Source organism: Hylaeus anthracinus, unplaced genomic scaffold (assembly GCF_026225885.1).
Source record: "Hylaeus anthracinus isolate JK02 unplaced genomic scaffold, UHH_iyHylAnth1.0_haploid 11982, whole genome shotgun sequence".
Lineage (NCBI taxonomy): Eukaryota > Metazoa > Arthropoda > Insecta > Hymenoptera > Colletidae > Hylaeus > Hylaeus anthracinus.
In genome coordinates this window covers 2,405,385-2,419,935 of record NW_026534330.1, presented here as the reverse complement: position 1 = coordinate 2,419,935, position 14,551 = coordinate 2,405,385, and the positions used below count along the sequence as shown (strand labels likewise).

Below are 14,551 nucleotides of genomic sequence, written 5' to 3'. Positions count from 1 at the left end.
AAATTAGCCCCTCTCGGCCCGGCTAAAATAAATATTTTCGCGTCGGACCATCGTTAACGGATTACGAAAATCTTCTTTTTATCGGGAAGGCTCGGCTGAAGAGCGTCAACGATGACTTTGATCCGAAATTATGTGATCACGCCAGGAAGAAATTGACACAGCTATGGAGTATCTCTGACACTCGTTGAGCAGACTTTTCGAGTCTAATTTGAATGTAAATTAAGAGATGAGAATTCAGAAAATTAAAATTTCTTTTATCACAACTCCGAGAGAGCGCTGAAAAGAAAAGCCGAAAGAGTCGCGCGGGTTAATTGAATTTCCTCGAAAGGACATTGAGAGCCACCCCCGCGCGTGGAGGCTCGAGAAATCGACGCGTGATTACGCATAGGCCACGGCGAGGGAATCGTCGTCGGTAGTAAATTTCGTGGCCTGGTCCGTGCCCAATTATTGATTTTGTCTTTTCGATGGCCACGACCGCGACAGGAAAGCGATGCACGCGCACAGCGGCGTTCAGGGTACGCATGAAGGGTGTTCGCGTGTGTGCTCCGCGCCAGAGGGGGTTACAAAGCTACGAACGCATTAAATACTCGAGAGCGCAGTGTCCTCGGATGAGCTTTACGCGCACCTACACCCTGGACCACTGACACGAGCGCGCACAAACACACGTCATGCGCTCGCGACAGCCCATCCACAAAGACGGGAGCCTAAATTGATTGCGTCTAAAATCCAACGAGCTTTCTCGCCTTTTCGTTTCCCAGCCGCGAACCAGGCGACACCAGCACGAAGATGGCGAGGTACGACCTTTGTGGCGGAGCGACGAGTGCGTTTCAGAAAAATATAACCTCGCAAAGAGGCTTTCTCTTTTCCCTCTTCCTATTTTTCTTCCCTTCCAATCCTGCACGTCGCTCACCCTCTTTCCCTGCACGCCGAACCTCTATCTCTCTCGCCACAATCCTCTCTTTTTCGCTTGCTCGTGCAAACGTGCCATAGTTTCTATTTTTACAATTCCAACTGTTATATAATTAGTAATAATGTACACTGAGAACCCAGCGTGCAGACGTCGAGACAAATTCGATAACCAGAGGAACGGTGGAATGACCACGTCACAAAGAAAATATCCGCAGAAGAAACAGGATATGGAGAAAAAAGGCAGCGCTATAAGGCTTTAATAAAACCGCAGAACGATCAAAAGAAATTTTCAACGCGTCGGTAATCCTAAACGGTGGAACGACTCGAAAAGCACGCGGGCTCGATGGGACGCGTAATTTCGACCGATTGCTTTTTAGACCCGGAGCGTTTTTACGTATAATGGCGCGTAATTACGAAACGATTTCATCGTTTTCCAGCAGTCGAATTCAACGAGTTTTTCAGCGAACCAATTCGTCGCGAACGAGTGGCTGACAAAGTCTCGCCGTCGACGACCAGTCGCGACCCCGTTACCCCTCGCAGCCCCCTGTACCTCTCTACCCCCTACCCCCTATTGGCGTCATAATTGCCGACAGATCGAATTAAAGTCGAATTATAGGATTTTCCACGTGTGATTCAGCGAGCAACAATTCCCGCAGGGTACGAGGAGGGCGCTGATAATCCAGTCGTAAGAAGCGCCCGATCGTTCGCTCATAAAAGCAAGCTTATACGGTGCATCACGAGCCTCCGAATCCAATAGAGACCCTGTAACCCCTCAATAGGGTTCTGGCGGCGAGCTCATGAATTTTCTATCGCTCGTAGTCGAATGATTAAATGATCCACACGGTCAGGGGGTGGCTCTTTGACTTTTGGGCGTCTAGACAGACACTGACAAGTGGCGAGAGCGTCCCCATTCACCGGCACCCCTAACAGGAGTCCCAGGGTTAAGAAGGTCTAAATCTCCCGTTCCCACCGAGCGAAAATTACTTATGGAAACCGAGCAACCACAAATCAGGAGACTCTCACGCATCAGGCGGCAATTTGCCGAGCGATTCGTGCGTCAGACAGTTTCTTAGGTCAGTGATTTTCAGGAGCGGAAGGAAGCTGGTCGAAGCTCGTAAAATCGTCGGCAAACAAAGCGATGAATTCCGGCTGGCCGCGTTCCACCCCAAAAATTGACCAGTAACGTCGCGCATCTCGAGTGTCCCGCGGTCGCGTCCATCGGGTAGCAAATAAATAAGGGCCCCGACGCGGTGGAAATCGGGGGGACACGCGAAACATCCAGCAATTTGGGCGTTGCGCGATTGTCAACGGAACCGCTTATAAATTCTAATAAACCCCGTTGCGCAGCAGGGAAATCTGGCGTGGTGTGGGTGGTCGGGGGGCGCTCGGGGCAGGGGGACACTGGCTGGATGCGGATATAAATCTCGACTAACCGAATTAAGTTAGAAGCATGGGCCGAAGTTTCGCCACGCCCTCGCCGCCGATGAAACGCTATCGAAACCCGGAGTCTGCGTGGTGAAAACAGCGCTGAGACAGGAGACGAGGAAACACGTCTGCGTGGAACGGGGATGAAACGGAAAAAGGAAACGCGATACCGAGCTGTTCGTCTTGACGTTAATTAATGAGACACGGGTCTCTCCTGGAGATCAACGAGATAGATATCTTGGCCGTGTCGCGTTGAGGAAATTGGTAAGAAAATCCTAAGAGAAACAGCCCTTAACAGAGGAGGTGAACAGGGATTCGATTAATTGTTCAACGAAGAGCGGGCTAGACGTGGCATTGTGTTCCCTGTCTGGTTTCGCGAAGGAAAAGATCGATTTTTCGGTGGTCCCTGAAATTGTTTGGATCAATGATCGAGCAAACGTGACAACGGTATCACGATGTTAATACGATCCTTCGGGGTGCGAGACTCGTCTAATAGCATTCGGATATCAACCGTTAACCAGCATAACAGCTTCATCAGGATCCCTATTAGTGTCCAGGCTTTGTGTACCGCACAATCGATCACCTTAATCAGGTGATTTCCTGTTAATCATCCGATCGGTGCTCGTGACTGGAAGACATGGGAGAATCATTTTGGACTATTAATCCTCATTTGCGAAACTGACCACTCTGACATCAAAAGTTGAGAAATCGGTCCTTTAAATTCTACTATTCTATCTAGTCGATGCTAATACACTTCCTTGCTAGATCGTTTCCCCCTCAATCGGATGCCATTTATTAGTCTCAACGCCGCGATCGAACACTCCTATCTAGTGATTTCCTGTTAATCAACCGATCGGACCTCGATACTACGAGCTGTGGTCATATCATTGTGGGCAGTTTATTTTGGTTCCATATACCCGAAACTCTATACCCCGAAACAGAAGAAATTTCTTCAGCAACGTGGACCCACGAGTGTCACGGCGAAGGGATTCATTCTCACCCAAATACTGCAGTCGATATTAATACACTCTTTCGCGATCCTTTCTGCCTAGGGCTAAGTCATGATTAACGCTCGGGACCCTCCTGGTCGTCCTTCGTCCAGCAAGTGTCCCACCTAATGACGTCCCAGGCGCGTGCCATTTCGCAGCATGGGGTCCAACCCCCTGCTCCCAAACCGAACTATTTGTCGATGACCAACGAGCCTATCCGAACATGCTTGTCCGCGCATTACGAGGCAAACAAGCGACGCCGCGCTGTTTTTCGGGGGTTAACGCGTCCTCGCAGGTTCGCCGCACGCGCGTTACTTATTGGAAGAGATTAATTGGCTTACCGATTCCCCAACTCCTGGTTGTGGGAACGAGCCATTATTCGCCCTGATGATCGTAGTACGTCATATTAAATGATCTGTGCAAAGTGTGATTCAGTGCCTGGGCGATTGGGAAAATAGGGAACGTTCCTTTGGGAGTATCCTCGCTGATAACTTCGAACGAGGACTTGGCGAAGCGTCAGAATTAAATTTAGACATAATTAGGAGTTCTGTGATTTGTAACTGTTCCCTAGAATTTTCTTTTTCAATCGTTGACTTCCGATTCTTATATGCTTGGACAAATTACGACATAGAGGGTTCGTGGGAAAAGGGAGAAGAGGGAAGCGTTTAATAACCAAGAAGGAAAGCGTTTAATAAGCACGTAACGGGCATCTAATACGAATACGTCCCAGGATCGGTTCGAGCTTTGACGACGCGGGTATCGCGCAGAGGGTTGGGGAGATCGCGCAGCCAGAGTGGGAGATCGACTCGGCAGGGGAAAGGGGAAAGCAGAGAACTCGATATCTCATTATCGGTCGATCGTAAATTGAAGTTACCGGTGGGGAGTAACGAGATCTCCAATTATCCTCGGGACAGTATCACCTTGCGCGGATTGTATTGGTGCTAGCTACGACTCGAAGGTGGAAGGCGTATCAGCCGATGAGATCCGCGGAATTCTTAGCTCTTCCGTTCGCTGGGAACGCTCGGATTCCGAAAGACAATGACGACTGGAGCTCCTGAGAGAAAAATAACGGTCTCGTTCTCTTGCTGGCAATTTCGTCCCCGCGCCTCCTTGTCTTCCGCGTCGCCTGTCGCGAGGAGGTGGGCAGCATTCTCATCCGAACGAAGAACTTTTCACAAATAGTGAAATGTAAACAAGTTTTGGAAGGGGAATTCATTCGATGTAAATTACTCGATAAGAGTAAGTATCTAATCGCAGGTATCTAATCACAATCCTGCGAGTTGACATAGATGCTCACGTCGCGACGATCCTGAGTCCTCTTGGACTGCGAACGAAAATGTCTGCAAGTCCAGATACGCGGCTCTATTAAAATAAAGTTGCTTCCAACTCTGTTATCGCGGCTGGGTGTTCCTGGCCGCCTGGCTCTCTCCACGGCGGAAAATCAAAAAGCTTTCGGTTAGGTAGACCTTCGAGGACCCTCATCCTGCTATAGTACCTGACGGCAACTCTTCAGCCTCAGTTTCAATACATCGCGCTGGCATCGAGCTCGAGTGTTGCAGCAAGAAGCAGGCAGGCAGGTGGGTGCCGTCGACTCGTCCTCTCCACCCGCGTTTCCTATCTCCCTCTCTCGATGCCCCCGCCTCGCTATCACCGCCACCGTATCCTCTTCTTGTTCTTCTCTTCCCTCCGTTTTCCCGTTCCTCCTCGCCCGATCGCTGGCTATCCCTTGACTTCGCGACCGTGTATCCTGATATCGGTGTATTGGGAATCCATAGGAAGTTACCGCGGGTCCCTCTTCCACCTCCATCCGACATCACCCTCTTTGCTTCGCCTCGTATCACTCCGTACCAACACTAACTCGAGTCTAACTTGGACGTACATAGCTGGTACTCGCCTCCACCTCCCCTCCGGAGACTTTCCCTCGCACTTATCCTTCTCTCCAACGACTGTCTCTGTCCTGCTTCATCCGCTTCCCTGGCTTCCCCACCGCCGTTTCTACTTTTCCAGGCTCTCTCCCCGTCGCACTTTCTATATCGGCCGTCCCTCTCCCTTTATTCCCATTCCCTTTCTCATCCTCTTGTTTTGGTCCAATAGTCAGTCGCCGGTCTGATCGATGATACGCCAACAGCCAGTACTGCGCATGGCCGACTAAATACAAACTCACTCCTTATTATACCGGGTGTGCCAATAAAGGGGGTGGCGAGCTAGAGAATGGGAAGGACGAGGGGCAGAGGAGTTGGGGGCGGACGAGGAGGAGAACGGGGGGGGTGGTGGGAGGACAGAGAAACCCACCGTCGGAGTTCCCGCTCCTTCGAGTCGACGAACGCCACCATAAAGGATCCTCTTCCTCCTCGTTGCCCGTTGGCGTTGCTGCTACCGCTGCTTCTGCAGTGCGACCCCCTCCCCCGATCATCCCACCCACCTCTCGCGGCCTCTATATATCCATTCTCCGTCAGCGTGCTTCGGTGTCTCCGTCTCTTGGTAAGCTATTCCAGGATGCCGAAGGATAATCCCGGTACGCGATTTCCGATCCCTACCAACTATAAAGGACTCATTGGGCGACGGACCTGGCAGCCCTCGCCAACTCCGAAGGCGTCTTTCTATAGAACGCCTGCCTCGTTTTCTAAAGGGGTGTGATACTACTTCTGCGAACTTCTTCGGACACCGAGACTCTTTGTGAACCCTCGACGCGGACTCGCGACAGCCCCGCGATGGACCTCTTCGAGGAAGTTGACGGCCCCTTCCGTCGCTGCTCTGTTCAATTTCACGTTATGCGAGCCTTTTGTTAATCCAGGCGTAAATAAGTTCATGTTTGTAGGTCATACTTTTGTATTCGCTCTCGGAATACGCGAGTGATAGAAGCTGTTGCTAGACGACTTTTATTTCAATCTCTTCTTTAAGATATCGGATGACCAACGAAAAGAGCGCGCATACCTAAAGATGCCCATCTTGTTGTATCGGACGAAGCATGTCTATGTTTTGATATCACGCTAAAGATGTCTATAGGAAATCGCAGAGAGAGAGAGAGGGCGGGGGACAGTAAACGGTTCACCCCGCAATAAAAGTCAAAAGAGAGTTGCAGAAGTTGTTCGCTGAGTCGCTCGAACTCGAAGACCGTTTAAAGTCGATTTCTTCGATTTTCGTCACGCAAGCACGTCGGTTATGGCGGGACTTCGCGAAGTCGCTTGGAAATCGAGTAACAGCTTTATGATCGGTACAATGATTTACGCGTCAGTGAATAGAACACGGCTGTCCACGATCAATGAAAGATTTCCAGCAGGATTCTCTCGTTCCGCGCGACCATTACCGTTTCCGCGACGCGGCCTCCCAATCCCTTTTCGTTCCTCCGCATTCCACGCGTCTGCTTTTCCGCCTTCATCAGCCTGGAATGACGGACCGTCACGTACGATTACGCGATTTCCGACTCTGAAAACGGATTGACGGTGTCACAGTCATCGATTGAACGAAACTGTGAATTCCCACGTCTGCGAGGTTGCGCAATTTATTTGCTCCCCCGCCCCCCCCCTCCCGCCCCCCGCTTTGCGAATTTTAATAAAATTAACGGAGACGAACGCGTCACAATACTTGCCGTCGTACATGTCACTCGGCACTTTAATACTACTAGGTCCTAACGACGTGAACACAAGCGTTGAATTCTTACAAAAAGTTCGAGGATCGATGCCAAAGAAAAGAGGAAAAATAGTTGTGCAACCTTTGGTTGATCTCGTATCTGATCGCGTAGGATTTAATGATAACGAGCAACGTTCTCGCACAAAGAGGAATACTAATGTGTTTCGTTCTTAAACTCAACCGCAGAACATGCTCGCTGATGAGTCCAAGTAGCAGATCCAGAAACGCATTAATATTCCTCGTCGCGCCGGAATCGTCCTCGTTACTATTAATCCCGAAATGACTATAAAGGGAACAAAGATATCTCAATTTGGATTTATCGTTAAGATCGCGCCTAGTCTAATGAGCTGCGAGCACACCAAATGTAGCCTATAGGAGCACAATGGCTCGCGTTCCTCGACGAAAACGGAAAAACATTTGCATGAATATTATTCTGCAGCGGGAGGGAGGATGGTGAATCGCGAAAAAAAGGCCGGGGCAGTTCGTTCGAAAGCTAGGCGGAAGATAATTTCGGGGTGGCAAGGCAAATTGACAGGGCAACGGGTTCCCATTCACTCGAATTACGTTCCAATTCTGCCGGTGACTTTAGCATTGTTGCTACAAATTGGTACACGCCCTGGCCTTCGTCCCCCTCCCCCGTGTCTGCCCGGTACACACGTCGTCGCAAATGATGCGTGTGCAGGCCTTTTTTAAATAACATCCTCCGCCGATCACGTACACCTCTCGCTGGGAAGGAGTTGAATGCGCGTGACGGATTGGCTGCTGTCGAATCGTTTCGAAACGAAGCGACGATGTCGATGAAACGATTCCTGCTGGCAGGATTTCGCTGGTTCGACGTTCAATCTTCCTTTTTGTTTTTCGATAAATAATCGTGCCATTATCTAACTTTTTTTTTTTTTCTTAAATACAAGAATGCAGAGATCGCAAAAAACCTCGGGAGCCATTATCGCTTATTAAATTAGTTGAACTTACATTAAAATCAATTGTGTTTCTCTAGTAGATGGAATTAACACTTATATTGATGTACATTGATGTTCACGAAGCGAGCCAGCACGGTTTTCTTGTTTAACTGAAACAGAAGTGTATCGATGATGATGATATTAGTACGGGAAAGATGGAATAAATTCGAGTAAAACGCGGTAATGTTGCTGTTGAGCGCAGCGATCGAGAAGTATCGTACAGAGCTATCGCTTGCGAATGCTGATCTGCTCTCGATTGCATAAGAATATCGTTTTCCACGATATCGCGTCCTGGAGCTTGTAAAGCACTATCTCTAGTTGCATACGCGCGCAGACTATGGGAAAGAGGATTCGGTGTTAAAGCGTTTCCGCCTAGGTGAAAATATCGCGCTCGAATTCGATCACTGCAACCAAAATTTCGCGGCAATACGAAAGAAAATACTCCATCGCAGGTTATATAACCAATTTCACAACCACGATTAGTTTACTCATTGTCAGTTCACGGAGCGGGAAACTTCTTAGGAATTAAGCTCGTTAAAGTTGAAACTGGTCCGTGGACGGGAAGCGTGTCTAGAGGAAGCGGCACGCGTCGCCGCCCTAGGTGGTCCGATGATCAGAATCGTTAACAAGTAGCCTAACTGGATACTGGACCGCGAAAAACAGGATAACGAGCCCCGAGGTGATCGTTTAAGCGTAATAGTTGACTGTGAGGATGCACAGAACCGCACGCACGAAACTGATCGCACGCAACTGGGCTCATCCCGCGCCAATTAGGAGACAATGATCATTAAATGAACGTGTGAGTCAAGAGTGTGGTCAGGAAAGTCTCGTCCAGTTCAGGAAAGCCTCTTTGAGGCTGTGGAAGCAATATTCGAACGCTAACAAGCAATCTTCTGCTTGGTGGGATTTCTTCGGCTACCGATACTCGCTTAGGGTTACTGTGACGCGATTATCCGATGAACCATGCTTTATAAAATGAGTCGTGTGCACTCACAATTTGAAATTAGGTTGACGAAACGTAATTCTACTTTTGTATTGAAAATATAGGGATTTTTATATGTGTATATTAATTTCTCGTTGAAAAGGACCTTGGCATATTCGAAATTTATCGTTTCAGGTGTGGTTTCAAAACCGGAGAGCAAAATGGCGCAAAACGGAGAAGTGTTGGGGCAGAAGCACCATAATGGCGGAGTACGGTCTGTACGGAGCGATGGTACGACACTCTTTGCCACTTCCTGAGACCATCCTGAAGAGCGCCAAAGAGAACGAGTCGGTAGCGCCGTGGCTGCTAGGTGAGAATCGTCAGTGTTTCGTTCCCTCGAAATTTCGACGCAGTCGAACGCATTAAGTTTTGCTAACTTCCGAGACGCAATCTTCTTTCTGACCCTTTCGCTGCTGAACTTATCGGCAAATTAATTTATTCCTTGACATTACTGACACGCACTGAATTTCTCGCAGCAGTTGAAAGACGCGGAAAAGAAGTAGCAGGTGAAGGCGACGTACAGTGGTCCAACTAATCCAATATAAGCAGAAAAATTTATTTTTGAGCTTGTAAAGTCTTGATAGTTCCGCAGCTGGTGGTTTTGGTACTGTCTCTGCTAGCTTTTATTCGGAGATTGCGCCACTGTGCGACGGGGCCGTGCTCGGTTTTTGTCTCTGCTGGAGATTGGCACAATTTTATCGAAATAATAGAATCAACGTGAAACGTCCTTCGACGTTTATACGATCAAACAATTCGGCGAAAACATTGATTGATATTTTATAAGAATTATGCCCATCTGCGGTTTCTACCGGTGACTCGTTTCGTTAATCCTCTGCAACCCAAATTACGTTTGACTTCTGAGCGTCAACAAAGAAAGATGCAACAATGAACAACGATAGATTAAGTTCAAGATTGAAACTATGAGCAATGGGTATATGATTTCAGTGTCACGCGGGGTTATAGAGGGTTAAAAGTCATACCGTCGGAGCCAGCAACGCTTAATGAACGCGAATCAAATTTTAGAGCAAATCTCGACTTTGTTTTTCTTTTCGTGTGTATCAGCTCAATCATCTAAGACGAGCAGCTTTAGTCAAGATATCGAAAATAATCAAGAACTGATTGACTGTGGCCCCGCAGGGATGCACCGGAAGTCAATCGAAGCGGCGGAGCATCTCAAGTCTGGCGGCGAGGACAGCGGAAACGACCACAACGGAAGCGGAAGCAGCCCCCATCATAGCCATCACCAAGGCGGACCGACCAGCTCCGAGAGCGGACAAGAAAGTCAGGATGGCATGGGGCCTTCGTCGTCTTCAGGTACCATTTCACTCACGTTCACGTTTCTGCGAATTAAACCACGAATCGGACAAAAATAACACCGAGTTGTTTCTCTACTATCCATCCAGTTGTGGTAAAATTGTATTCAAAATTTCAATGAGAATCCTAAAGTTATTGTTGTTACACGCGCCAGTCACACCTTTTAAGGTTCGAGTAACTCGTTCCCACTATACCTCATCGGAAACACGATAGAATCGATTACCACCAGGTCAACGACTAACCAGCTCGAATCTCCATTTCACAGGAATGGTCCAGGACACGGAGCAGCTCAGGAACGAGAGCATCGCCTGTTTGAGGGCGAAAGCCCAGCAGCATCAACTGCAACTGAGCCTCCAGCCCACGGCGGCGCCCACCAGTAGCGCGTACCCGCCGGGTCCCCCGTCGAGCACGCTTCACGCCTCCGTTTAATCGCCGTTTCGACGATTTTCCCGCAAATCATCGAACCCAAGAAGTCGTTCAACAACTTAGAGGAGAAGACAGTCCATTTCCGATCGATCAGCCGCGGAGAAGTCGATCCAACTGGCTCTGCGAATCCAGCAGGCGACGCCTCGAGACGCGAACGAGAGAAATTATTCGAGTTATTGTTGGCAGCATTTTTTTTTTTTTTTTTAAATGTTCTTTCGAGATGATCGAGAACGATCGATTGACAGAGAAAATCGCCCATGCGAGGACGGAGCTGCCACAAATAGAATCACGGAGACTGATCTCGACGGAGTATTGTGGACGTATGAGAAGATGAGTCCCGAAGGGTACCATGGGATAAGAGAGACTGCTTCTTGACGCTGTCTGTGGACTGCACGCGGTCCAGAGGAGCTGCCTACCGGGAGATGTGCAAACGACACACCACCACCGACACCCCACACAACGAATACTTTGCATCCGGCTGCATCATCGAAGCGATAGTCGATATCGCACAGGGCCTACTTCACGCTTTCCTCGTATCACCCTCGAACTAGATAGGACAATGTCGATCGCGAGGGGAAACGGACAACGGGAATTACTTCGAGTCGGTCCTCATCAACGAAACGGTGGCCTATGGACGGCCGGTACAATGACAAATCATCGATCGCGAAGCGTGGAAGGCTTTCCAGACGTCGGCGTCGGCTCGATTATCGCGATTTCAGATTCGAGGAGTCTATGTCGTTTAACTCGACAGGGGGAGTTAACCTCATCTGTCCTCGGATTTAGGGTTGTGCAACGTGTAAACATTGGAGCTATTGCATTCTTTTTTCGTAAGAAAGAATAATTGAATCCAAATGAAAATTAGGAAACACTCGCATCGAAGTGTAAAGCAAACCTAAATCTGAGGAGAAGTTTGGGTCCTGTCCTTGTCAGGATTGATCTGACGCGAGTAGCCGACGAGGTGGATCGCCACTAACTATTTAGGAGTTATAGCCGCTTTAAATAGTGCGTGTATATGTGTAATATATACTATAGGAATTGTATTATGCATTACACATATACGTATATAAATATATACATAGGTACGACGACGCACGCTCGTGTGTGTGTATGTGTGCTGCATCGAGATATTGAGTACAGCGAAGAGGTCAGTCTGGTACTTTGAGCCATAAAATTACTGTTAGCATTTTTTTATATAAGATAGATCAATCGAATCTGAATGAGAGTTAGCGGACGTATACCTCTTTTAAGACAGACAATTTCAAGCTGGTCGTGAATGAATTAATGTCATGTATAATTATCCTCGAAATCACCAGACTGTTCTCCGAATTCAGGAGAGTGTGTTTGAGTATGATGAAACGAACATTGCGCCTTTTGGAGACCACCGAACTAGCAACGAACGACGGATCGAACGAATCACCGTGACGAGTGAAACGAATAACGAATTAGAAGCCACAGACACATCGAACATGACTTCGAAGACGCCTCGGGGGCGTCGTCGAACAATCCTCCGGGTCTTCGAATAACGATAGACTCGCGAGGAATTCTGAATGCGAGAATCCTGGATTTATTTCATCGATAACGCGTGAGTGATGTGTACATGAATGAATGTGTCGTGGACACCGCGAGATAGCGTGTACACGAGAAACTGTTTATTAGCGAACACTTCCTATACCCCCAAGTACTTAAAGAAGAACGTAACTGTTGTCAAATGTGCAATATGTCGGTATAAGTTCTAGCTCGTTAAGGCATTATACTTTATTTACGGATCCACCTACGTGAGGTGGTCGTCGAAGTAACGACGCCACGATGGACGATCGACTCGTTGCTGATCGGGACCAGGGATGGGCAGAATTCTTATCCGAATAAAAATTTCGAGTAACGAACGAGAGGCTTTCGTCCTTTGCGCGTTGAATAAAAATTAGAATTTAAATTATTCGCACTTAATAGGCGAAGTCTCGAAAGAGGACAATGTTCATTGGTCTTCGAGCAATATTTTGATTCCTCGACGTTTCGGCCTAATGGAACAGGCTCTTACAGGGAATTAAAATTGTATAACACTAATACGATTAATTTTGCCTGTCTCTGGTTAACATTGATCGTAGGATGTGGATTGTAAAATGAAATGGAGTAACTTTGGGCCGACATGACTGGAGGTCGCGTTGCATTCTGGAGTGAACGAAACCGACTAGTTGTTTGTTACATAATTTAGGAGCCAAGATAGATCGTTCTCGCGGGCCATTCTTGGGACTGTGTATTGTTAAAAAGTGTAAAAAAGAAAGATGAAATTTGTCGGTGTAATTCCTCTGATCTATTTCGCATCCCACGGTTAACGAAAAGCACAGAAGTGGGCAAAATTTTATTTCAATAATATACGACGAATAAATCATAAAACATCCTATAACGATTCATTTGCGAACTATATACTCGAGTAACTTTTTAACCCTTCAACGTGAACTGTGTGTAATTATATTTTCATTTAACAGATCGAAATACATCTTTTATTCGTGACTGGAAATTTGTATCTAGACAAGAATTTTGCCCATCCTTGCCAAAATGCCGAACTCTATTTGTAATTTTTATTCCTCCACTTCGAAGCGAGTCCTCTCTGCCGCGATGGCGTCGTTACCTTACCCCCACCCACTGTATATAAATATATAAATACAAAGTATACATATATAAATATATATATATATATATATATAAAGAAATATAAATACGAATATATGTGGTTGCGAGGCACGCTAAGTCGGACGAGTCTCTTTGCAGTTTTACGTTGACAGAGTCGGTCCAGCGATCGGCCATTTTGCACAACCCCGAGTTTCTCGAGTCTTGCTTCCTTTTGCACGTTCCTTTACGATTAATTTGCTTGAATGACGACAGCGATTCCCAGATCCGAGAGGAAAAAGCTTCGACGAGCAGAGGGTTTCGTTCGTCTTAGACCCACCGGATTATTACACGTATCGTAACGCACTATAATTTAAACGAATCAAATACGGGATGAGGTAACCACATGCTCCACGGAGGCAAGAGTGAAACGAAATGACGAAAATTGGAACAACGGCCGTTGTATGTGAGACACACACATTTAACGACGCTCGTCGAATCGCAAGCGAACTCCCTGTATCTGAATGCCCCAACGCATGCATAGTAGTCGGCTAGTGTATGTAATAAATAAAGTTTCTGAACAAAACGGCAACTGCGTTCGTGTTTTGCATCTTCGTCCCTTCGATGGATTCTTCTTTTTCTTCGTAGCAGTGGTCTGGAAATAAAAATTCATGAATCTAAATTTAAAAATAGGATTGAAAGCAAAAAAACTTAATCAAGTCTAACGATGATCGTGGATTTCTCAGACGCAGCGTTTAATAATTCTCATTTAAAAAATGAATTATGGACTTCGATGTATCGTGAAACTTTTTTTTTTCCACATCGTTTTCAAGCGATAATGGCGCCCGATATAAAGAGTTCTTTGAACAGGGAAAATAATTAAAAGTTTATTAATTGACGTAGGGTTTGAATTATTACGCGAATGTAAAATTACGCTCGCGACCTAAATTTATAACAAATCCCCGCCGAACGTCGTTAATGCAAATGAAATTTTACCTCGTTGAATACAATCATTTTTCTACGAGTGCTATTAATTGATATCTCATCGTATGTGACTCAGTACAGAACAAATAACGTTTTCATCGTTTTAACGGTAATTAGCGTCTAAAATATGGTACCAGAGACATAGTTATGCAATACAAGAATTGTTTCAGTCGATTTTTAATAGAACTAACAACTAAAATGCAGTTTATAACCGAATTTTTGTTTGATTTTCAAATATACGCGCGTTTATGGGACGTGAATAGGTATCGCCATCTCGCGGTGAGAAAGCCGAACTAAAATCCCGACCTCCGTACAGCGCTCCAGCGGGA

General features: G+C 47.0%; 1 protein-coding gene across 5 annotated transcripts in view; it reads left to right on the top strand.

Moving 5' to 3' along the window:
* LOC128885881 (visual system homeobox 2-like) overlaps nucleotides 1–13,814 on the top strand; it is a 61,011-nt gene extending 47,197 nt beyond the window's left edge. For 3 of the 5 annotated variants that reach the window (XM_054140199.1, XM_054140200.1, XM_054140198.1), the window contains 3 exons: nucleotides 9,030–9,204; nucleotides 9,957–10,208; nucleotides 10,474–13,814. In XM_054140199.1, coding sequence (XP_053996174.1) covers nucleotides 9,030–9,204; nucleotides 9,957–10,208; nucleotides 10,474–10,637 — 591 coding nt within the window. In that variant the 3' untranslated portion in view covers nucleotides 10,638–13,814. The remainder of the gene's footprint in view (nucleotides 1–9,029; nucleotides 9,205–9,956; nucleotides 10,209–10,473) is intronic. The other 2 variants (XM_054140203.1, XM_054140202.1) reach the window with 1 other exon arrangement.
* Nucleotides 13,815–14,551: the final 737 nt, after the last annotated feature.